Source organism: Lactuca serriola, chromosome 6 (genome assembly GCF_051521515.1).
Source record: "Lactuca serriola cultivar US96UC23 chromosome 6, Lser_US96UC23_V15, whole genome shotgun sequence".
NCBI classification, from domain to species: domain Eukaryota; kingdom Viridiplantae; phylum Streptophyta; class Magnoliopsida; order Asterales; family Asteraceae; genus Lactuca; species Lactuca serriola.
The window spans coordinates 68074868-68100168 of record NC_136413.1 but is presented as its reverse complement, the minus strand read 5'-3'; the positions used below and the strand labels follow the sequence as shown (position 1 = coordinate 68100168).

The 25301-nt window shown below is 34.2% G+C and overlaps 2 protein-coding genes across 8 annotated transcripts; one reads left to right on the top strand and one right to left on the bottom strand.

Moving 5' to 3' along the window:
- Positions 1 to 2771: 2771 nt before the first annotated feature.
- EMB2738 (GTP-binding family protein) lies at positions 2772 to 24410 on the bottom strand. Of its 6 annotated transcripts, none has more exons than XM_079006782.1 (13): positions 23970 to 24410; positions 23658 to 23728; positions 23011 to 23094; positions 22607 to 22903; positions 21681 to 21820; positions 20881 to 20968; positions 20623 to 20811; positions 20388 to 20549; positions 18872 to 19065; positions 18649 to 18799; positions 18395 to 18560; positions 18229 to 18321; positions 2772 to 3004 (listed from the first exon to the last, which is right to left on the bottom strand). In XM_079006782.1, the coding sequence occupies exons 1-12, from the start codon at positions 24328 to 24330 to the stop codon at positions 18257 to 18259; spliced, it is 1968 nt and encodes a 655-aa protein (XP_078862908.1). In that variant the 5' UTR covers positions 24331 to 24410; the 3' UTR covers positions 2772 to 3004; positions 18229 to 18256. The 6 variants fall into 6 exon arrangements, with proteins under 6 accessions (XP_078862908.1, XP_078862907.1, XP_078862906.1 ...); XM_079006781.1 differs by lacking the exon at positions 2772 to 3004 and adding an exon at positions 3898 to 4060; XM_079006780.1 differs by lacking the exon at positions 2772 to 3004 and adding an exon at positions 5885 to 6003.
- Positions 10296 to 12727, top strand: LOC145058903 (inosine-5'-monophosphate dehydrogenase 2-like). Of its 2 annotated transcripts, none has more exons than XM_079006785.1 (4): positions 10296 to 10532; positions 10632 to 11839; positions 11908 to 12165; positions 12452 to 12727. In XM_079006785.1, the coding sequence occupies exons 2-4, from the start codon at positions 10637 to 10639 to the stop codon at positions 12521 to 12523; spliced, it is 1533 nt and encodes a 510-aa protein (XP_078862911.1). In that variant the 5' UTR covers positions 10296 to 10532; positions 10632 to 10636; the 3' UTR covers positions 12524 to 12727. The 2 variants fall into 2 exon arrangements, with proteins under 2 accessions (XP_078862911.1, XP_078862909.1); XM_079006783.1 differs by having other exon boundaries at positions 10600 to 11839.
- Positions 24411 to 25301: the final 891 nt, after the last annotated feature.

Sequence of the window (25301 nt, the reverse complement as noted above, 5' to 3'; positions counted from 1 at the left end):
GACTCCAGGGCCAGACCCGGTGGTTTTTTCTACTTTAGCACCAGGTAACTTCAAATTCAAATTTAAAACAATTCCAACAAATGGATAACCTATACAAAATTATCAAGTTAGTTATTTACTTTGATAATATATAAAGAGCAAATTGTAACGCCCATAAAAATCAAGCCAATTTTAAACTTTTAAAATGCTTTCCAAATTCAATAGTTATTACAAAACATGTTTCCAAAATATTTGTATCAGAGTATCCCAGAAACAAAATCATCAAAACGAGGAGCGGTACGATCACACCTTTGCCTTGCCACGATCCCCTAATGTACCTGAAACAATAAACTGAAACTGTAAGCTCGAAAGCTTAGTGAGTCCCCCAAAATATCGATACCCATACAATCCACATAACCATGTCAGCAACATCATAGCATAACAAACTGAACAACATGTAATGGGTCAACAGCTTTACAGACTGGATTACCCCCTGGGCCCACAGTGTGAGTCAGGATTGCTTCCGGCCCACAGCTCACATCTGGCTTGCCATCGAGCCCACAGTACGAGTCTCCCTTAGCCCGTAACTGGAACGCTTCCGGGTTTGTTGGATTACCGCACGAAGTAGTCTCACCTCAACCCACCCCACATAACATATCAACATATAATGACATAACTACTGAGCATGCAGATATCATATAATAACACAGGTAGTCCTATATGCCTACCTAACTGGCATATCAACTGGCATACATCACTAACTCAAACTCAACATATTAGTAGCTACTAAGATATCAAATCCAATGGGCTGGCCTTGGTGCCTTAGACCCCTTAGTATAGTGAGGATAACTTACCTTGCAAATGTCGACTCAGTAGATGAACTTAAACTCTCGGATCACTGCCACACTCTCCACCACCTATTATCACAATATAACCATGCTCATAAGTTCCCAACCTTTCAAGGTACCCCATAAGTCAACTAGTCAACCCCTGGTTAAAGTCAAAGTCAACAGTCAAGGTCAACAGTCTGTGTTGACCTTGACTCACTGAGTATCCTCGACTACTTGTCAAGTTTCCTTGAGATACTCATCCACCCACCAAGTCACCAGAGTGACTCGTCGAGCTCCTAAGGTTCGTAATTGAAGCTCTAAGGCCACTCTTCGGGTTTTCCTTCTTGCAACTCGACAAGTTCACACGCATCCATCAATTGGGGAAACCTTAACCGACTCGCCGAGTTGTTCATCCAACTCGTCGAGTCTACGACAATCTTCATCGGACTCGCCGAGTTGTTCATCCAACCCGTCGAGTTCAATGCCCATCTTCATATGACTCGCCGAGTCAACTATGTGACTCGCCGAGTCAACTATGTGACTCGCCGAGTCGCTTTAGTCCTTTAACCATGCAAACACTTTTTAAGCCATGCCAAGGCCCCAAATTGCAGATCCAACTTCCTTAGGCTTGCTTATCACGTAAAGTTGCAAACTTTACGTACATGCATGGCTAAAGAGGCTCTAAATGACAAATCCAAGCTCAAAATGGAGCTTTACGCTCAAGGGAGGCTTCATACGTAACCAAGCTCAAACTTTACGAACCTAAAACCCAAGAAGGGTCCAGATCTGAAGTTACAACTTCAGATCTAGTTCATACACCACAATGTCATCCTAACCAAGCCAAAATAACCCTAAATCTCACCCAAAAGAGGTCTAGAAAGAAATGAGGTAAAGGTGACGACTTTATACCTTCAAATGATGCTAACCGAGGTAGATTTCTGATTACCCACAGTTTCCTTGCTTTTAGCTTCTTTCCCTCCAAGCTCTTCTTTCCAAGGATCCACTTTCCAAAGCTTAAAACACACAAGAATGAAACACCACACAGATTAGGGTCTTATGTACTCTCAAGGGGCTGTAAAGAGGCCAAAGGAGGCTTGTGATTCTTTAAATAGGGTGCAAAACCCTGGGATTTAGGGTTTCATCTGCAAGATCCTACTCGTTGAGTCCCTTCTTGGACTCGGCGAGTAGGTCATTGAAACGTGTGGACCAACCTGCTACTACTCGACGAGTAGGGCGACCAACTCGTCGAGTAGACCCAAAGGCCAAAAAGATTCAACATACATCAATACCTGAGAATCGGGGCGTTACACAAATTGATCTTCGTAATATATGAAGTGGAAAGATAATTCAACAAACTAAGTTTCCAAAAATTAAGATAAAACCATCTATAACGCCTCGTTACTGAGTTTAACAAAAGAAAAGAAGAGAAGAGAAAAGAAAGTCACGAGAGAAAAGAAGAGAAAGGAAAGGAAAACAAAATTTTCTTTCGTGTTCCTGAGTTGGAGATAAATGCAAGGAAAATGAATCATTTTGTTCTTTCTTTCCAAATCCTCCCAAATCGGAAGGAAAATTAGGAGGGAAAGTGATCCTCCCGTTTCCCTCCACTTCACTCCTTTAATGAAACTCGGGAACACCAATTTCTTTTATTTTCTTCTCATTTAAACTTATTTCTTTTCTTTTCTCTCGTTAAGTTGAACTCGAGAACTGGGTGTAAGTTACAAAACAAAAGCATTAAAGAATATAATCAAGAAAGTTCACAAAAAAATCATCTTCTTTATATATAAAATTCCATCTTGATCCGTTCCAAACACATAAGTTATCATAAACTATAAAACTAAACACACTGAGACAATAATACATCATTTGTCTATTTACCATCTAACTGGACTTTCATGTTTGCATAAAAACAAGAAAAACAGGGGCAGGGGTGACTATGTATATTGAGGTATTCAACAATAAAACTTAAAAATCATGCATACACTTTATTAATCGTTTAGATATAATGCTTATGCAGAACAAAAGTAATACAAATCTATGATTTACTTATAAGATAGATTGGAAGAAAAATAGATTGATATGTAAACGAAAGATAATGAAGAACAAATAGAGTAGGGAAATAGAAAAATCGATTCTTCTAGGATGTCCATAGCCTGGCTGCCATTAGTGATGGGTTGAAGTCTCGACTTTAAGCTAGTCTTCAAAGATGAGAGATATCAGTAAGAAATTAAATTGAATCAAAGTCTCAAATAGAGAAAGTACACATAAGACTAGAACCACTAAATTTTTAATACCCATCTACATGTGTCTATATCTTCTATTTTCCTAATAAATTGTATTTATAGAGTTGTAGTTCAAAATTTGAATTTATTAAATTACGATTGTTGTTAGAAGTTGTGTTCATGAAAAGACCAAAAGCAACATATTTTAATCAACTAAGAGTTGTTTGATAGTTGCTTACCGAATAAGATCTGACTAAGTCAGAGCCTAAAGTGGGCTGATTAAAAAAATTATAACTAGATTGATTTATCAAATGTGAAAATTTTAAAATTGGTATTTTTAAAACAAGCTATTTTTTTAATATTTAGTTTTTTGTCCTAAATATTTAGTTTAGGATATTTCCACTTAACTTTTTTTTATCTACCCACTTAATAACAATAAAACATAATCAAATAATAAAATATATAATAAAAATGATGAAAATCTATGGTTTTTATGAAAAGTTCTATGTGAAAAACTATATGTTTTATGAAATATAACAAAGTCTATATCATTAATGGTTATTATTTTTGTAGTCTATATGTTATTTTACTTTGTCATGGTTTATGCATATCTATAAACGAGAAAAGCAGCTGATATCGACAACAAACTTGCCGAAAAACCAAAAGGCAAGCCAACAAAAAAAACCAAAAATCGACCATAACAATACCTCACACCGTTCATAAATGCTACTCATATTAATATGTATACAATATTTAATTTTATATTTTATTAATTACTAATCTTTCTATTCTAATAAATGAATAGATTTATTTTCCTATTGACACGTGTCACAATATTAGAAATCCTCATTATTTGTAACATCCAGAAATTTACGCCAAATTCAAACGTTTCCGATCATAAATAAAAACCAAATAGTATTTGTTTACAAAATGTTTTCAAATCATTATTCATCAGAGTGTCCCAATAACTATATCAAAAAGATGAGGAGTGGTACGGTCACGCCTTCGCCTTGCCATGATCTCCTGAAGTACCTAAAACAATAAACTGAAAACTGTAAGCCCGAGGGCTTAGTGAGCTACCCCCAAAATACCAATACCACACTGATAATACCATGTCAGCAACATACAATCAATAACATGCATATTGGGCCATCGGCCAGACTGGACCGCCCTGCAGGGCCTACAGTCTATCTGATCCTATCCCGAGCCTTCGGCATGATTGGTCCGCCACGTGGGCCTACAGTCTCCCCGGACCGCTCATAGGGTATGTTGGCCTTCATCACAAAGTAGGACCGCCTCAACCCAACCAACAAGCAAATAGCCATGTGCGCATAACTATCATATACTGGCATATACAAACATCAAACATATCTATCTCACTGATCATCAATCATAGAAATCTCTCGTAACTAGAGCACTGACCTAGCAGGTCACTAAAATACCAATCCCTACGAGTCATAAGAGCATAACATATTGTCTATCCTGATTCCGATCTAACAGATCATAACCACATGTAGCATATCATAAAAATAACAACTAAAGGGCCGACCTTGGTGCCGTAGACCCTATCGATATAGTGAGGATAAATCACCTTGCAGATGTCGACTCGGTAGATGAACTCCAACTCTCAGATCGCTGTCAACAACTCCACCACCTATTACCATAATATAATCATACCCATAAGCTCCCAACCTTTCAAGGTACCCCATAAGTCCACTAATCAACCCCTAGTCAAAGTCAAAGTCATCAGTCAAGGTCAACAGTCCATGTTGACCCTAACTCGCCGAGTTCCTTGAAGTACTCGCCCACTCGGCGAGTCACGGAGTGACTCATCGAGTTCCTTCGGTTTACGATCGAACTCTAAGGCCACTCGTCGAGTTTCCTTCTTGCAACCCGACGGTTATACACACATACATGAATTGGGGAAACCTCAACCGACTCGCCGAGTTGTTCATACAACTCGTTGAGGTCTATGTCAATCTTCATCGGACTCGCCGAGTTGTTCATCCAACTCATCATGTCCATGCCTATCTTCATATAACTCGCCGAGTCGACTATGCGATTCGCCGAGTTCCTTCAGTACTTAAGCCATACAGACCCCCTTTAAGCAATGCAGTGGCTCCAAATCACAGATCCAAGCTCCTAAGGCATGTTTTTCACGTAAAGTTGCAAACTTTACGTGCATGCATGGCTAAAAAGGCTCTTAATGTCAAATCCAAGTTCACAATGGGGGTTTCATACTCAATGAGGCTTCATACATGACTAAACTCGGAGCTTTATGACTCTAGAACTTAAGAAGGGTCCAGATCTAAAGTTACAACTTCAGATCTAGCTTATATCCCACATTATCTTCTCAATCAAACCATAAAAAAAAACCCTAAATCTCAACCAAATGAGGTCTAGAAGGAAAATGAAGTAAAGGTGAGGACTTGATACCTCCAAATGATGCTAACTGAGGTAGATTTCTGATTCCCATGCCCTCCTTGCTTCTAGTCTCTTGCCCTCCAAGCTCTTCTTTTCCAAAAACCACATTCCTAAAGCCCAAGTCACACAAGGATGAAGCACCACACGAATTAGGGTTTTTCTAAGCTCTCAAAGGATTCTAAAGAGGCCAAAGGAGGCTTATGCTTCCTTAAATAGGGTGCAAAACCTCGGGATCTAGGGTTTCTTCTGCCAGCTCCTACTCGTCGAGTTTCCTCATGGACTCGACGAGTAGCCACTAAACCTGTCACACCCCCGAACCGGACGGTGGAAACGTCCGAGGGCTCTTGTGACTCAAATTGAATACCATCACAATGAATATACATGAATCATAACATAATTCATCACCATGCATTGAAATATTACAACTGATATCGTTTACATTCATTACATTGTTTTAGACGTTACAATTTCATAACATAAACCATTCGATAGTAAATCTAAGCAAAACACCATGACATCGCTTGGTACTTATTCTTCAGTTTATCTGTTACCTGAGAATACAAGTTATTTTGAAAACGGTCAACATAAAAATGTTGGTGAGTTCATAAGCATGTTTGTGAAAATGATTTGTATAACTTTGAAAACCACCAGAAAATCCGATATTTTTTGAAAATAGTATTGTTTATAAAAAGTGTGAAGATCCGTAAGTATACTTGTCGATTTTTGTAAACATGTATAATTGTTGAACTTTGTACACATCACATAGGTAAAAGCGTTGAACTCCCCGGGAAAACCCGATGTTTTCCCAATACATAAAATTACGTGTCTTATTTATTTATTGTTATACCGATACGACGATTGTTTATGATTACCCAGGTGACATTGGATTAATTATGGGTTGTGAGTTGTTATAATCACGCATTAATGAAAATGACTAGTTTATAACTACCAAATACAAACGATCATTTAGGCGTCGTCCGTACTACTCACTTAATCCAACCACCCGGACTTCACTTGATTTACGCCACGAATCTGTCTACTCGATATTTCCAGATGACATTGGATTAATTATGGGGTGTGAGTTGTTATAATCGCGCATTAATGAAAATGACTAGTTTATAACTACCAATTACAAACGATCCTTTAGGCGTCGTCCGTAAGACTCACTTAATCTAACCACCCTAACTTCTCATAGCCCCACAACCGAGGAGAAAGGAGGGTACGAAGCCCTTATTTGTTCCATAAGTTGTTCAAGACTATCGGGAATGCGAAAGGCACTTGACCCGACTCGCATTTGACTTCTCGACTTCGCTAGCAGTACCAATGGGCCCTTGGGGACCAACAGCACAATAGAGCTATTGAAAGTCCTTTTACATGGAATTAGGTCATAGAAGGCCCATTAACATGTAAGCGCGTTCCCTTCGGGCCTAAAGATCATGTTATTGGGCTAGCTAGGCCCAACAAGCACGATTTGAAACTTTCAAGCCCAAAGATTGAATATTGACTCCTCGTAGATTTCGCGTGTTTATTGAAGTACTAATGTTTATTGATTTTTGTTTTGTAATTGATTCGAAACCGAATCAAATCGTTTGGTAACGATATTGGTGTTGAAGGTGTATTTGTTATTACGTTTCGCCGGTAGTCGTGGATCTCGTATTTTGTTTTAAGGGATTTATTTGTTTAAAAGTAAGATTCTTACCTTTTCACGACCCTCCTTTTTGTAAAAAGACGTTCTTGGCCCAATAAGCCAAAAATTTAGGATTAAGGCCCAATTTTTGTAAGAATAACACTTTAGTCTCCATTTTGTTCAAAGCTTGTTTTGATAACTATTTTGTAGTAAAAATAGCATTTTAAAACCCCTTTTTGTCAAAAATAGCATTCTCGGCTTGATTTTTGTGAAATACACGTTTTCTGATTTTTGAGCTTTTCCGACCTAGTTGTTTGAAAATTTGTAGAAAAATCATCATAAGTCGAAATTTGGATCCGTAAACTCTCAAAGTTTGGAAATCTTGTCTACTTTGTTCACAAATTTTCTCATAATTTTTAATGGCTTCTAACAAGTGTGAAATTGCTCATCTTCACAGGTTGGTCCGAAATTATTTCAAATATGATAGGCAGTTTTGTAAAATTCACCAAAAATAGTAGAAAAATCGTGTGAAAACGTGCGAGTAGTCGTTTTAAAGGTATAAACCTGAACTTTATCCATGTAAAACAGTTTTGAAAAATAATTCCATTTGGATGGTCAAAAGAGTCCGAGATTAGACCAAAACTTTCCTGTCAAGGGCTATTTTGTGAGTTTAGCTTATAGATCTTTGAACACAACACTTATTTTTGCTACATAAAGTGTACAAATCCCAGATCTACAAGTTTAAATGTATTATATGTGATAAAACATACTTTTCTCATGATTCATATGAAGATCCTAGTGATACACTCCAAGTTTCTTAACATATTTTTAGATTAGTGAAGAAATCAACACATAATCACCAAATGTTTCAAGAAAACACACATAATCATGCATATATACATAGATCTACACATATGACTTGTATTCTCCCCCCAAAAACAAGTGAAAACAGAAACCAAGGGGGTATGAACTCACCTGGGGGTTTGGAAGTCGGTTTTGATGAAGATGTGAAGAGATCTCGGCCCTAGATGTGTTATGGAGATGATTTTCGAGCTCTAAGGTGCTATAAGAGTATGATTCACGAACACATGGGTGTAAGAGGAGTAAATGAGTTTAAAGATGAAGTATGACACTTGGATTTGCAAGATCTTACCACAAAATGAAGCTTGAAGTGATTCTCTTGAAGATCTTCCTTATACTCACGGTTTTCTTGAGGAAGGTGGATGGAGGAGTGTTTGAAGAAGGTGAAGATGGTGGGAGGAGTTGTGATTCTCGGTCGTAACCAAAAGAGAGGGAAGAGAGAGGATCAAGAGGTTAATATATAATGGTTAAGGGTGTAGATGCTTGGTTATATGTGAGTTTCTTTGCTTAGATTACCATTAGATAAAACTTAGGTGGCAAGCTTACAATAATCTTGTTTTCTTCATTTTTTTGTTTTAATTGATGTTGGGCCGAGAATGGGCTAAGAGAAATGAAAATGAAATGGTTTTGAGCCCAACCTTGGCCTTGATCGATTTTTATGAAGTCTAATTATAAATTTTCGGCCCACTGGGCCCTTGGAAGTACTTACGGCCCAACATAAGATAAAGGGATGGGTTTTAGGTCCATTAGGGTTAATTGGAGTTGCTATGGTCCATTAAGGCCCATTAGAAATAAGATGGATCATTCTAGGCCCATTAATGCCTAAAATACTACATCTTAATGAATGTGAGTTCAAATAGGGCCCAACTTAAGACTCTTATCTTAAAGAATTAAGTTAAGGGTTTATTGGCCCATTAGGTCCAATAAAGAATTCATAGTCCATAACAAACTTGAATCAGAATTTTTAGAGTTTCAAACTCTGTGTTGAACATGAGAGATGTATTTGAATGAGTATGAAATATGATATTTGCTTAGAGTACCAATCATTATACTGGTTGAATGATTGCATGAGAGTAGAATTTCCTCGCAAAAATGCTAGTTGTGACAAAACACGCGATCCCACCCCCGCTGCTACTCGACGAGTAGGGCAACCAACTTGTCGAATAGATCTTAAAACCAAATAAACTTTCATCCAAATCAATATCTGCGAATTGGGGCGTTACATTAATATTATATGTCATCGATTATGCCACATGTCAACCTATTAGTTCTCTATTCAAATTTTAAAATTTAAATTTCTCACTTAATTACATTAAATTAATAATTAATTCTTCATTTCTAATTTCACATTCTAATTACATTAAAATAATAAATAAAATAAAATTAATATATATTATAAGGTGATAGAACTTAATGTGTTTATTTAAATCAACGATTATAATTTTTTATAACTAAAAACATATCTCTTAAACACTATTGTAAAAATCCCGACTAGGTCCCGATTAATCTCCGATTAATCCCTAGGTGCTACTAGACCGTTTAGAGAACGCATAACGATTAATTCATACATACATAATGAGTTAGTGCATAAAATATAACTTTAATCCTTCAACTTCATATAATTACGTCACGTGTAACTTTTTCATTTTATAAAATAATATTTTTCATCTATACTTTTTAAAATATCATTTTCATATCTCCATCTTCAACTTTATAAAATATCACTTTCATTTATTCATCAACTTTATATAATTCATCAGTTACAACCCCTCTATTTTATAAAATAATATATTTCATCATTCTACTTTTTAAAATATTACATTCACCCCCGGCACTGTGTAAAATATTATTTTTATTTTTTAAACTTTCGTGTTTATCGTCGCCCTATAATATATATATAATATGGTTTTTTCTTATCTATTATCATAATACACAACAAAAACACGTTAAAACCCATGGTAAAATATTGATATTACTAGTTATATATAATATATTAAGGTTGTCAAGATTTGGATCTTACGTAAAATCATTTTTGGGTTTGTAAGATCAGAATCGGGATCCTAAGATCCTACAAAATAAAATATAATTTTATTTTATAATTTTTATCGTAAAAAATATTTCAAAAATTTAATTTTTCTTTCAAAAGTTATAAAAATTTCGAAATATTAATAATAAATCACAACACAAAATGATAAACGTTAAATTGATAAATGGTAAAAAAAACATAAAGTGGTAAAATAAAAAATTTCATGCGCAAAAACAAAAAAAAAAATCAGAAAAAATTGGATCGAATCGGAGGATTCTATCTTTTACAATGTAAAAACTTTAAATACCGATAGTCACGAGACACTACTATATTGTCTAAGTGGGCTTTTACAGATTTGCCCTAGCTTGTCCCTCATCTGCTCAATCTAACCGATCAGCCCCTCACGCTCCTACTTGAAGAATCGGTGACCACCGGCCACCGGTCCACCACATCTTCGTCGGCTTTTACAGGCGGCGACTTCACTTTCTCAGGCTGCCTGGCCCCATCTTCTCAAGCTGCAACCCCGACACCATCTCCGGCTGTGACTGAATCCGGGGCCAGACAAGGTAAATCGGTTTCTGTCTCTCTGTTTTTTTTTTTTTCTACTTAAGCACCAGGTAACTTCAAATTCAGTTTTCGTCTACTCCTAATAACGCCACCTCAAGCAACCATGACCACCGCAAGCAACGGATATATGAATGGATATACGAAGATGGAGGATGGGTTTCCGGCAACCAGACTCTTCAACCAAGGATACTCTTACACCTACGACGACGTTATCTTCCTCCCTCATTATATCGACTTCTCAACCGACTCCGTTCAACTAAACACAAAACTCTCTCGTAACATAAACCTCTCTATCCCATGCGTCGCCTCTCCAATGGACACAGTCACCGAAGCATCCATGGCCGTTTCAATGGCGGCTTTAGGTGGTATCGGAATCATCCACTCCAACAACACCGCATCCGAACAGTCATCCTTAATCCGGTCAGCCAAATCCCACCGTATCCCCTTCGCATCAACCGATATCCCGTTTTTGTCACCGGATGATTCCATTTCCTCCGCCTCTGTTTTCAACAACTCCCCTTGCGTTTTCATAACCAATGATAAGAATAACAAGAATCTGTTAGGCGTCGTCGATAAGTTAACCTGGGAAAGTTTACCCGATAAGGAGGCTAGGATTTCAAGCTATATGCAGAAGAACGTGGTAACATTGCCAAATACGTGTAACCTTAAAGATGTTGCTGGGTATTTAACAAAAAAGGAGATGGATTTTGTGCCATTGGTGAGTGGAGAAGGGGAGGTGATAGATGTGGTGAGCAAATGGGATGTAGAGAGGATTAATGGGTTCCCGAAGACCTCTGGCTTCCCTTCTGTTGGAGAAAACGGGGAGTTTTTAGTGGGAGCGTCAATTGGGACTAGGGAGAAAGATAAAGAAAGGTTAGAACATGTAGTTAAAGCTGGTGCGAATGTGATTGTGATCGATAGTTCACAAGGAAACTCGATTTATCAGATAGAGATGATCAAATATGTTAAAAAAACGTTTCCTAATTTGGATGTAATTGGTGGGAATGTAGTTACAATGTATCAAGCTCAAAACCTGATTCAAGCTGGAGTTGATGGGTTGAGAGTTGGAATGGGGTCGGGTTCCATTTGTACTACTCAAGAAGTTTGTGCTGTTGGCCGAGGACAAGCAACCGCAGTGTACAAGGTATCATCGGTTGCTGCGCAAAGTGGTGTTCCGGTGATCGCTGATGGTGGGATTTCAAATTCTGGACATATAGTCAAAGCTTTGACTTTAGGAGCGTCAACTGTAATGATGGGGAGTTTTTTAGCAGGAAGTACCGAAGCTCCTGGAGCTTACACAAATCAGGTAGGTAACTTGCAATTTTTTTTTTTTTTGATATTTAAAAAGTTTTAATTTTGGTATGATGTTATTAGGGGGGTGAAAGGGTGAAAAAGTATCGAGGAATGGGGTCTTTAGAAGCGATGAGAAAAGGAAGTGATGCACGTTACCTTGGTGACACTGCTAAAATGAAGATTGCGCAAGGGGTTGTTGGAGCAGTTGCAGATAAAGGTTCGGTGTTAAAGTTTATTCCGTACACTATGCATGCAGTGAAACAGGGTTTCCAGGATCTTGGTGCTTCTTCCTTATATTCGGCTCATGATTTGTTGAGGTCTGGGGTTTTAAGGCTTGAGGTATGGTATATACCAAAATCAAAAACTTTTTTTTTTTTTTTTTTTTTTTTTTTTTTTTTTTTTTTTTTAAATTTTGGTACCAAAAGGTTTTTATAATGCAAATGTGGTAATGTTTTTAATATCTTGGCGACCTGCAAAAAACAGAATGTACTTTCTTTCACCCGTTTTTCGATTTACCCATTAAACTATTATTACAACAGTCATAAGAGAATAACAGTTTAGTGATAAAATGACACAAGTAAGTTTCCATGTCAATATTTATGTTTATGGTTTGACTTTTGTTCAGGTTCGAACAGGAGCAGCACAGGTGGAAGGTGGAGTTCATGGTCTTGTGTCTTACGAAAAGAAATCCTTCTAACCACATTCACATTCACATTCATTGTTAAGTTAGTTATCCAATGCACAAGCTCTTGTTGCTTACATACATCTGATTCTGAAACATATGTTGACAGATAAAGTGTGTGTCAAAATTTGCTTTATTGCATAAAGTTGATGAGACTGTTCATATATAAAACTTAGTTCACCAAAAGGTTGCGATATGATGAAAATCAAGTTATGTGTATTCCTTTGAACAAAACGAGATTGTTATCAAGCAAAACTAGCATGGACTTATACTGCAAAAATACAAATTACAAGGAACTAGAGATGTATCTTTATGTATTTAAAAAACAAATACAAATTACAAGGACTTAACGGTGAAAAAAACCAGAACCACACCTCATGTATTAACCGCACCACAAAAAGGTTAATTAGTAATATATAATTTAATATATTTTAAAAAGGTTAAAAATAAGGTGTTATTTGAGTTATCGATAAATATAGGAGTTCAATTAACATTGAAACTATGGAAGTTATTGTGTATAAGATTGGATAGGGTCTTTATTGATGGATCTTGAGTACGGTAGCACTATGTTAGGCAAAGACATGGATGAATTGAATGAGGCAAAGACATGGATGAATTGAATGAGAAGATGACATATATAAAACTTTGTAAGCCTTTCTCCATATTTTTTGATAAGTTTTTCACATACATATCATGATACTAATATTATCATGTTTTTAATGTAGATATACAAGGGTAAAAGATCATATGATGACGACTCAACAAAGAGTGATTGAATTTCTTGCTACCATGTAACTAACACTGTATCTTTGCTTATATTCTCTTGCGTTTTAATGGTTTTTTTAATTTTTGAATTAGTAATGATTTTGGTTGTTTACTAGCGGAAAGAGTTTCAGTGACAAGTTTTTTATAGAATGAAAGAAGGATAAAATTTGTAGAAACAAAAATGTTTGGTTTTCTTATTATATTTAACTTTAGAAATTAGTAAAATTTGGCAATTTTAAGATATTTTTGTTAATTACCAATGCTTTGATGTTTTTAAGAAGTTATCTGTTTATGATTTAAGTTATTGTAGTATACCTTTTTTTTATAATTACAAATAATATGTTTGAACTCTTAATGTAACACCACTTTTCAAACATGCCTCATTGTTTTAGCTATTAATTTCATTTATTTAAAATGAGGAGGGGCCCGACAGACTTTGATAGATAAGGCTCATAAATCCAAGTTTTCGATTCATCTGATGATACAGGGATGTATTAGGATTTGATGCATGACTATTAGTAGCCCTGCATGAAAAGGGATGTGGTGTGGTACGTCAAAATGTGTTTCACTTGTCATAAAGTCTAAACCAAACATCAAAGGTCGCATAACAAGTTGTAACCGTTAGATACATTGTAGAAATATGAGCAGATCTCAATGAATTTCATCACCGAGTTGCCGAATACTTCGATTGGACACTATTTGGATCTTATTTGGACCTAAAAAGTTTGAATTCTCAACCTTCAAATTTAGAATATGATACCTCCAAATTTAAATTATGATATGTTTATGGATAACTTTTGTTACAAAGAACACAACGAAAAAAAAATTCACCTAAAACGGACTTCATATAAAACAGTTATAAAGATTCAAAGTTATAGAAAATGATGTCATTTTTTGGCAGTTAACCTTAATTAAAATGACGTAGCCAAACATATAAATAGACGAATTAAACATATCTATAACGATTGAATCATATGACAAATTATTAAACAATCATGTTTGTTTTTTTCTTTTTTTTCTAGATTGTTTTAATATATTGATAGGTTGAGACAATTTTGAAACCGACCAAATATGTATTTTATTTGTCAGGTGTTTAACACTTGTAAAAATCTAAAAGAATAGATTGACAATGGGGCACAAACTTTACAGATATGTGGTAATTACAAAGAGATAAAAAACAAAAACAAGTGACTATGTTTCAAAAATCATTTTAGTTTGTCATCGCTTATGTAGAGGTAAAAATACATTTTGCAGAAATATGGGGACAAAAAAAATAAATTGTCCCCTTGAATTGGTCAGAAATTATTATAAGATTTTTGGACTTTGAAGGTTATAAATGGTAAACATAATCATGACCTTGCAATGTATATAGAGGGTCATGTATTTTCAAAACAATCGACTAAAAATGAAAGTCATACGGTGAAAGATGAAGGTTATAATTGGTCGTTAATTTTTTTCGTCCATATTTACCCTTTCAACTTGTTAAACTGTACACATCCAGTCTTTATGATCGGCAGATAAGCCGGTAAAAATGACTTTAAAGGGTAATATATTTCTCACTTTGTACATATTCAATCATTGATATATATATTTTTTTTGCAAAATAAGTTCATTGTTTTTGTTTATGACTGATTTCTTTAGGTTTTTCTCACGTCATCCTACGTGGGACAATTATTAATGAAGTGTCTGGGTCGTTGATGCTTATATCCATCGCGGCCTCAATTGCTTGGTTTCTTAGGTCTTGTGGTTTGTCTTAGGTTTTGTGTTCTGAATGTCGTAATTTCTTCATACGATCTCGGATTTTAACGGTTATTATATTCACGCGTTTGTATTTGAATCTACTACAACTTTCGTTAAGATTACTCCCGTTAAAAAGTAATATATTTTTACTTACACTTTTATAAAAAGAAAAACATTCATATATACATTCACAAAGAACGCATGGACATAATATCATAAATAAAAATATTTTTTTTTATAAAAAAATGCACGTTTATATGCATGCGTTCTTTGTGAATTTATGAATGTTTCTTTTATAAAATTGTAAGCAAAAATATATTACTTTTTAAAGGGAGTAATTTAACGAAAGTTGTAGTTGAATCAAATACGAAAGTATGGATATAATGATCATTAAAATTTGAAATCATATAAAGAAGTTACGACATTCCGAACACAATACCTAAGCAACCAAAAAAACTATGTCGCGATGGACATAATCATCAACAACCCTAACAGCACATTAATGATTATCTACGGATGATGACGTGAGAAAAACCTACAAAATTCAATCATAAGTATTGAATGCATATAAAAACAAAAAATGACTTGTTTTTCAAAAAAAAAAAATATTAAGGACCAAATGTGCAAAAAAAAATATTAAGGATTAGATATATACAAAGTGAGAAATATATTGTCTTTTTAAATCATTTTTCCTGGTTTACCTGGAGTAACCGATCATAATGACTGAATTTATAGAATTTAATAAGTTGAAAGGATAAATGTTGATGAAAAAAAAATACTCAATGACTAAATATCAAAATATGTCCAAATCGAAAAATATATTACTTTTTTAAGTCATTTTATTTTTTTTACATAACAATTTTTGTTTAAAAGTGTTGTACTATACAACACAAATCTCTAAAACATACAATTATTATATAAGTATATACATATCACTTAAAATCTAGAATGCCACATCATATAAACCTTGTTATCAAAGGTCACCGTTGAAAATGTTTTTCGTTCAATATTATCAACCAAAATTTATTATATATATATATATATATATATATATATATATATATATATATATATATATATATATATATACAATTAACCGCTTTATTTAATAATATTAATTATATATAACCTCAAATATTTATTCTTTTTGTTGATTTGTTTCACTTCTTTGTTGTTTTTTATATTATTTTTATTGTTTTTTATTTTACAATTATATTACATAATAACTTTATCATCTTTTATATTTTCAAAAAAAATAAGAACATAATATGGTCATCTTTCTGATTTTCCAATATTGTAATATATTTATTTCATTAAAAATAATAGTCAAACAATATTCATTTTTTAAAATATAGCATTTACTTAAAAAATCACAAATCTAGCAAGAGGAGTAGGGGTGAGCATTTGGACCGGTGGACCGGACTGGTGAACCGGACCGGACCAGACCGTTTTTTGGACCCCCGGGCCGGTTCTCGGTTCTAAGATTTCTCGCCGGTCCGGTCCGGTTTTTTTCCCGGTCCGGTCCGGTTTTTACCGGGTTTAGAACCGGTTGGACATGATTAAGATTTTTGTGACGTTTTTTAAACGCACATAACTCATTCGTTTTAAGTCGGATTGACCTGCGGTTTTTTCCAACATTTAGTTTACACTTTGTAGATGAATTTAGACTATAATTTTGTTTATTTTGGTATTATATTCACCGTGTTACAATCTTTCAAAGTAGAGCTATCAAAGCTGAAAAAATTCAGCTTTTCAGCAACATTTTGTAAGTTGTGACGTTTTTTAAACATCCATAACTCATTCGTTTTAAGTCGGATTGACCTCCGATTTTTTCCAACATTTAGTTTACAGTTTGTAGATGAGTTTAGACTATAATTTTGTTTATTTTGGTATTATATTCACTGAGCTACAATCCTTTAAAGTAGAGCTATCAAAGTTGGAAAAATTAAGCTTTTTAGCAAAATTTTATAATCTGTGACGTTTTTTAAACACCCATAAATCATTCGTTTTAAGTCGGATTGACCTACGGTTTTTTCCAACATTTAGTTTACAATTTGTAGACGAATTTAGACTATAATTTTGTTTATTTTGGTATTATATTCATTGAGTTACAATCCTTCAAAGTAGAGCTATCAAAGCTGAAATATTTCAGCTTTTTAGTATTATTTTATACTATAATTCCGAGTCTGCGTTTAGCACTTGTGGTAGAGTTGTAAGTGAGTATCAAACTAGTTTATCGACATTGATAGTTGAAGCTTTGTTATGCACCCAAGATTGGGTGATAAAGTTTACAAATCTGATAGTTGACAACGTTGGTGACATCTTGAACGATGATGATATAACTTTGGTTAAAAAAATTACAATCTTTATTCTTTTTTATACAATTATTACTTTTTATTAAATACTAACAACATTTTCATTTGTGTTTATGTACAGATTGCACAAGCTTTAAATATGTTACATATGGATGACACTGATATGGGGAAGAGGCCAATGGAAGATTAGATTGAGTTTATGAAATTTGTTAGTTTGATTGATTTTAAAGTTTAAACTATGATTTTTGTTGTTACGGTAATACTTTTGTATGTTTGTCTTTAAATTGTTTAACTTTTGTTGGTGAACTTGATTTATATGTTAGTTGCTTTTATTTGGAAAATTAATTTTTGCAAATTGCAAGTTATAATATTATACATCAATGTAAATTAGTTAGGCATGAAACGGAAACATATTAATTTTGCAAGTTATAATATTATACATCAATATAGATTACTTATTATACTCTATGCAATTAAAGTTGTACCGGTCCAAACGAGTCCAAAAACCAGAAAACCCGGACACAGACACAGACATGGACACGACTCATCCGGTTCGGTCCATGGTCCACAAAATTCTCCATACCGGTCCGGTCCAAGAGCCGGTCCGGTCCGGTTCGGTCCGGGCCGGTCCAAATGCTCACCCCTAAAGAGGAGTGTATAAAAAAAACATTTCAAAAAGATACGAATAAACTAAGATAATTTCGAAAATATCTTTTGGAAATGGTTTACGAAAATAATTTTTTGTTATATAAAGTTACTCAAAATCTGACGTGGCAAAACGTAAAAGTTTCGGGTGAGGCCAATGCCGCTTCTTGTAAATCATGAAATGCTCTTAGCGTTCACATATTTACTCGATGACAAAATAGTGAATTACAATCATTAAGAAACTATTAACCTTACCTCACTTTTTCTCTTCAAGATTGATAGATCATGTAGCTACAACCAACTTCTTATGCGTGAAGTTTGATTTCGGTTTTGACACCGGACCTTGCCCTAAAAATAATCATATAGATGTCAGCTGTTATCTGTTATCTGCTATCTGTTATCTGTTTGGACGAAGACTAACCAAAATCTTTCTCGGATTTCTTACGGCTGCGCCATAAAAGACGAATTGGAGTACCGGAAAATCCAGCATCGGATCTTAATTGTTTCTCCATGTAACGGCGGTATGTTTCGGGGAAAAGCTTAGCATCATTCACAAAGAAAACAAATGTAGGTGGCCTAATAGCTGCCTGTGTTTTTCAGATATTATATTTTTATGTTTCACTATTAATTAAAAAAAAAAATTTCAATTTTGAAATAGAAAAATGATTTAAATACCTGAGTGCAATAATAGAGGCGTCCTCTTTTTCCACCTCTAGTCCTTGGAGGCGATTTAAAAGCTAAAGCTTCATGAACGACTTGATTCAAAGTGGCTGTGCTAAGCCTTCTTGATCTCTCGCTTTCAACCGCACTTGCAGCAACAATGATTCTGAAATTCCAATTTCCATTACAATTAAATATTTAAATATTTTATTAAGAATAAAGAAAGAAAGATAGTTACTTGTCAACGCTGTTTCCAGTTATTGCAGTTGAATAAACAATAGGTGCCCAATTAAGAATACGAAGCTTTGTTCTAACATCTTCCTCATAATGTAATGTTGTTTGTTGGTTTTTATTTGGAATTGTGTCCCACTTGTTGACAACAATTAGACAACCTTTGCCTTCCTTTTCTATCCTTTCTGCAATCTTGTAATCCTAAGTACAAGTCAAGAATCCTTTCTTATCAGGATTTCAGTTTTCTAATTGATTGTAAAGGTTGGTGTTTTTTTTTGTAGAGTAAATTACAAAAATGGTCCCTGTGCTTTCGGATTTTAACTAAAATTTTATTATTTTTCAGTTTTGGTCCTTATTTCAAGGTTTCATATTGATTTAGGTAATAAGGATCAAAATCAGTAAGTCCCACAGACGAAAATTAATATGAAACCTTGAATCAAAGGATCAAAACTGTAAAAATCAGAAAGCACAGGGACCATTTTGTAATTTACTCTGTTTCTATATTGTGTTTAAGTAACAAGGTATAGTTTTAACACTACTAGATATATTATTTAACTATAATTACAGAACTCATTCATAATTTTTATATTACATAAAAAAAATCTAGTTATTTTTAGAAAATAAATTATAGTTTATTTAAAATCATGAATTTATAAAATATTAAAAATTTTATAGATGAAAATGGGTTATATTACAATTTTGTATTCCAGCGATTATGGAATGAAAAAAAATAAATAATAAAAACCATGCCTAGGAAAGAAAATTAACATGGAAGGATTCGGATTTCATCAGAAATGGTCAATTCCATTCCATCGGGCAAAACAAACAGTTTTTTATTCCAATGGAATCAACCATTCCACTCCTCCGATTCCATTCATACCAATGGAATGAACTTTTCCATTCCATTGCATTAAATAAAGGAATAAAAAAAGCAACTATACCCAAGGAAAGAAAGGGAAATTTACAGAAAAGTCTCAAACTTTTGGAAAAAGTTTCAATAAAGTCCTAAAAGTTTTTTTTTTTGAACAGAAAAGTCTCGATTATTTAACATTTTGCCTAAATTAACGAAAAGTCTTTTTTTTATATTTGAACAGCAAATGACAGATTATATGATTTTCTCAAAATAATGGGACTTTTCTGTTCAAAAAAAACTTTTAGGACTTTTTTGAAACTTTTCCCAAAAGTTTGGGACTTTTGTGTAGATTTCCCACGAAAGAAACTAACAAAACAGAAGGATTCAAAATCATAGTTCTTGATAAATGGTCCATTCGATTCCATCAAGCAAAACAAACAGCTTTTTTTCATTCCGTTCCTTCTCTGATTCCATCATAACAATGGAATGAACTTTTCCATTCCATTCCATTCAATGATGGAATGAGAAGAAAAATCAACCATACCTAATGAAAGAAAATTAACAAAATGAAAGGATTCAGATTCCTTCAGAAATGGATCCATTCCATCAAACAAAACAAACTTTTCTCATTACAATGGAATCAACCATTCCATTCCATTCCATTCCATACCTGTTCTGTGATACATGCTAAGGCCTCAATAACAAGAGCTACCACATCAGAACGCCGAATTGCACGGAATGCTCGATTAACAGACAAAGCCTCTGTTGTACTCCCTGATGAAGCTACTGCTGCCCTTTTCCTAATTCCAGCAGTATCAATCAAACGAAATTTCTGCAATATTTTACAAACAAAAATTAAAAAAACATTAAATCTGAATATTTATTTATTTTAAAAAAACAAAAACCTGGCCATCTGGTCCTTCAAACTCAGTGTCAATAGCATCACGTGTGGTTCCACTAACTGGACTAACAATTGTTCTGTCTTCACCAACTAAAGCATTGAGAATGCTGCTTTTTCCAACATTTGGTCTTCCTACAATTGAAATTGAAGGAATGTAGTTTTCTTCTTCTTCTTTGTTTTCAACATTGGAATCCTGTGTGTGTATAAAAATCATTAATTGTATAAAAATAAATTTTGGTAAGTGGTGAAATTTGAAAAATACCTCGGTTTTTCCTAAGCCTGAGCAAACAAAGTCAAGAAGCTCACCGGTTCCTGTTCCAGAAATAGCTGATATAGGAAGTGGGGTGAATCTGAAAAATAGTTTAATTAAATAAAAGATAATGGTATTATTATATGAATATGATTGAGTTTTTTATGTTGTTAATCTGAAAACTAAGGTAGTGTTTGGTATGCAGTTTTTATTTATTTATTTTATTGTGTGATTGAATGGAAATGTGGAATGATATATTATCATAAATTATACATTGCTTTTATTTATTTTATTTTCAATAACAGCAATGTTGTGAAAAGGATTCTAAACTTCAATTAAATTACTTTTTGTTATTTTTTTGAAAGTAATAAAAATTATATTTGATTTCAGTTTCAAGAGTTTATGGTATTTAGTTTTGTTTTTTTTTTTTTTTTGTATACAAATTTTTAAAGCGATATTTTTTTTAGGATTATTGAAATTACACATAACACAGTTATATATATTTCAAGCGAAGGTAGTTTATATGCAATTTTTCTAAGCGATATACCTTTATTTTATTAGGGTTTATTTTTATTAAAATTGCATTTTTAATTTATTACTCAGTTACCATGTTCATTGCTTTTGTTTTTGGTTCCATTCCATCATACCAAAAAGACCCTAAGGGGTGTTTGGTTTGAATGATTCAAACACTACAAACTTTAAATCATTCTACATCCAAATCTTTTGAATGATTCAAAATCCCTGAAAAACAATCCCAAAATCCAAAAGCCCCTATACATTCTATAATTAGAAAGAAAAGAAGCAGAGCTTACCCAAGAGACCAAAACTCTGATGCTTGCATTATTCCTTTTCGTGGAGACTCACACTTATTAACAGCTAATATAATACATTTATTTGAATAATTCTTTCTGAGCCAATCTGCTATTTCCACATCAGCTGCATTCAAGCCTACCTGTTCAGAGTTAGCCACAAATCTTTTCAAAAGATTATTCTTTTCTTAATTAAATTACAATTTTGTTATATAAACATAACTAAAAGATATACTTTTTATAACTTATTTGGGTTTTAAATAGGCTTTTATTATCTATGTTTTTTTATTTTGGTGAACAGAAGTTCATTAATTATAGACAAAATTGAAAAAATGATCGCTGTGGTTTCTCATTTTATGTGGCTAAGGTCCAAACGTTTGAAAAATTGCAGATTTGGTCCTTTTCAACAAGTTTTGTTGTGGTTTTGGTCCCTCTTCCGTTAACTTTAACTGGTTGGTTGTTAATTCTTTTAAAATGACAATTTTACCCTCATGGACCATTTTTAAAAGAATTAACAACCAACCAGTTAAAGTTAACGGAAGAGGGACCACAACCACAACAAAACTTTTTGAAAAGAACCAAATCTGCAACTTTTCAAACCTTTGGACCTTAACCACATAAAATGAGAAACCACAGGGACCATTTTTGCAATTTTGTCTTAACTATATTGTAATCAAAATAATGTATAAAATAACGTTAAGAATAATATATTGTAATTCTACATATAATATAAAGAACTTATTTGAACATTCAATCCATTCCTACAGATCAAACAAACAGGATCATGGAATGTAATGACTCATTCCATTACCATTACCATATCCATTCCATTCCATCCAACCAAACAAACCCCAATTGAAATCAATACAAAAAAAACATAACAAGTAAAGATTCAAGTAGAATTAATGTTGCTAGTTTATGAACAATACCTGTCCATCAACTACAAATATGATGACTGATGACTCTTCCACAGCCACAGTAGCTTGTCTTTCAATCATGGAAGGCATCCTGGCAACAGCAGCCTCTCTAGAAGCAAGTGGAATACCTTCCATGCCAATTGTTGTTGAAACAGATAATTGTTGTTCCATAACATCAGTCTGTGACTTTGAAACTTTGAGAACACCTCCTGTGTCAATCACCATAAATTCTTTGTCTCCCCAAAAGGCTCTACCATATAACCTATCCCTAGTAACCCCAGGTTCATCAACCACAATAGCCCTGTTTCCCTGTAACAGATATAAAAGTTTAATTTATGATAAGATATATAATCAGATAATAGCTATAACAAATATAAGAAAGTATAACAAAAAGGACAAAGACTATAAATTTATACCCCAACAAGGCGGTTGAATAATGCTGATTTGCCAACATTTGGTCTTCCAACAATTGAAACCTTTGGAAGAAGATGATCAGGTATCTGCATTGAGTTGAAAAGAAGATTGGTTAACATCAGGAACAAGAAAGTTTATTAAATGTATTTGCATCAGCTCCTTCAAGAATAAGGCCAGTTTCTGGTCATGAGTAAATTCTATTTATTCATAGTTAGAACCAAATTTAAGACCTTTTTTCTGTTTTGGAAAGGGGAGAATGGAGTGTTTTCACAATTCCTGGATAAGAACCTCAATGTAAATCAACCAATCTAACAAAATTATAGATTACTATGGAGTGTATATATGATTGACTTTGGATGAAATGCATCTGATGTTTGAGAAAGACAAAACAAGAAACTCATTATTGAGGACAAGGCATCTTTCAGAAATGGATACCTCAATGGCAGGTTATGCAAATTTTAGCATTTCAGCTAGGATAAACTTTGGGTCACAAAAAGTATTTCATTCCTGCTCATGTCTACTATACTTATACCATTTCAGGAACAGACTTGCTACTAAGAAGCAAAATAACAATCTCACACAGAGCAATATCCTCAGGATTCAGCAAATGACAAGATCAGAAGATAGTACATAGGATATGGTAACTCACATTCACGACTTTGATACTTTCACGCATCTTCCTTCTTCCACGAGTTTCTTTTTCACCAATCGGCTCCTCTTCTAAAACATGAGAGAATGTCAATATGTTTTCAATCAAAATTGAACTAGCAAGTTAATTAAAACACAAGCACACAGGTTCCAACTAAGAGATGAATCAGGTTATCACGAGTAATTCCATATATATACTTTTCTAATAACTTGAAATTAAATTTGTAATAGTAAGATTAACCAATAATTAGACAGAGTTGTCATTTTAAAATGTAAACCCTACGGACCATAAATGAACAACAAAAACACGCACCGATTTTCAATTCCTTAGATAAAGAAAGCGAGTATTCACGAACGGCCATTTCCGCCTCCACTTCGAGCTCATCCACATCCAAGTTTTCATCACTTACATCTTCAAAATCAGACTCCACATCTTCTTCAATTTCCACTAACTCATCGTCTATTGCTTCAAACTCTCCTTCAGATGGACTGCACGATGGAATAGTGGCTTTACAAAGGCGGCGGTGAAGAGATACGGCTGATAGACACAGAGATGGATTGGAGGAGGAAGTTGGGAGGAAGAGCGAAGAAGATTGAGAGAATCTGGATACTGGAGCGAAGAGAGAAAGAATTCTAGAGAGAGAAACATGTGAGGATACATCAAGAGATGACATTGATTCAAATTGTGTAGAAGAAGAAGGAAGAAGAGGAAGTTTGGCGGGTAATGGATACGAGTGATACTCATTGAGACACAGGTTTATCTTCTTGTAAGTTCACGGTGTAGGGTGTATGATAAACATATATTTGCTAAATTACGCGCTATGTTAACGTATCCATGTTTTATGGGCTGATAATTTTGGGCTTATTGGGTTTGGGCTGTTCCGAACGATATAATTAAAAATATAATTAAAAATATTAGCCCTGTGATATTAGTATTGGAATCTTGATAGAACAAGGGTAGGTCAATGAGAAAAATGTTGACACTTTCCTATATTTAGAGGCTGTTTGGTAGTCTTTTAATTGAAAAATTAAGAGACAACCTTTTAATTATTCAGATTAAGAGTGTTTGGTTGGGTATGAATAAAAACCTCTTAATATTTTGACAGTCTCTTAAACTTTCAGACTTCAACTCATATCTGAAAAAAAAAAATGCGGTGTTCCCTTGTTTGCCCTCCGTCCATCAAACACACACCCACCTTAGGGGGTGTTTGGATTAGCTTATTACTTATTGCTTATTAGCTTATTTGTGGTGGGAATAAGCAATAAGCAATAAGCATGGGGAGAGATGCTTATTAAAAGTAGCTTATTTAGCTTAATAAGCTGGATTTTATCCAAACACTCAAAGTTAGATTATTATGGGAATAAGCAATAAGCACCTCCTTTTTTCCTATCCAAACACCCCCTTAATCATCCCTCTGATCTCCTCCCACATCCGGCCATCTCTAGCACCGATAATCTCCTCTCACCTCCTCCCATCGTCGATGTCGCACAACATCGTCGCCCCCATCGTCGATCTCATACACACGAGTTTCTCACAGCTTCTGATATCGACTCCTACCACCAAGGTCAGACCTCCGAAGCCAATCTCCAACAACACCACCTTCTTCAGTGTTGGTATCCTCCCTCGACAGCGCCGACGACCGCC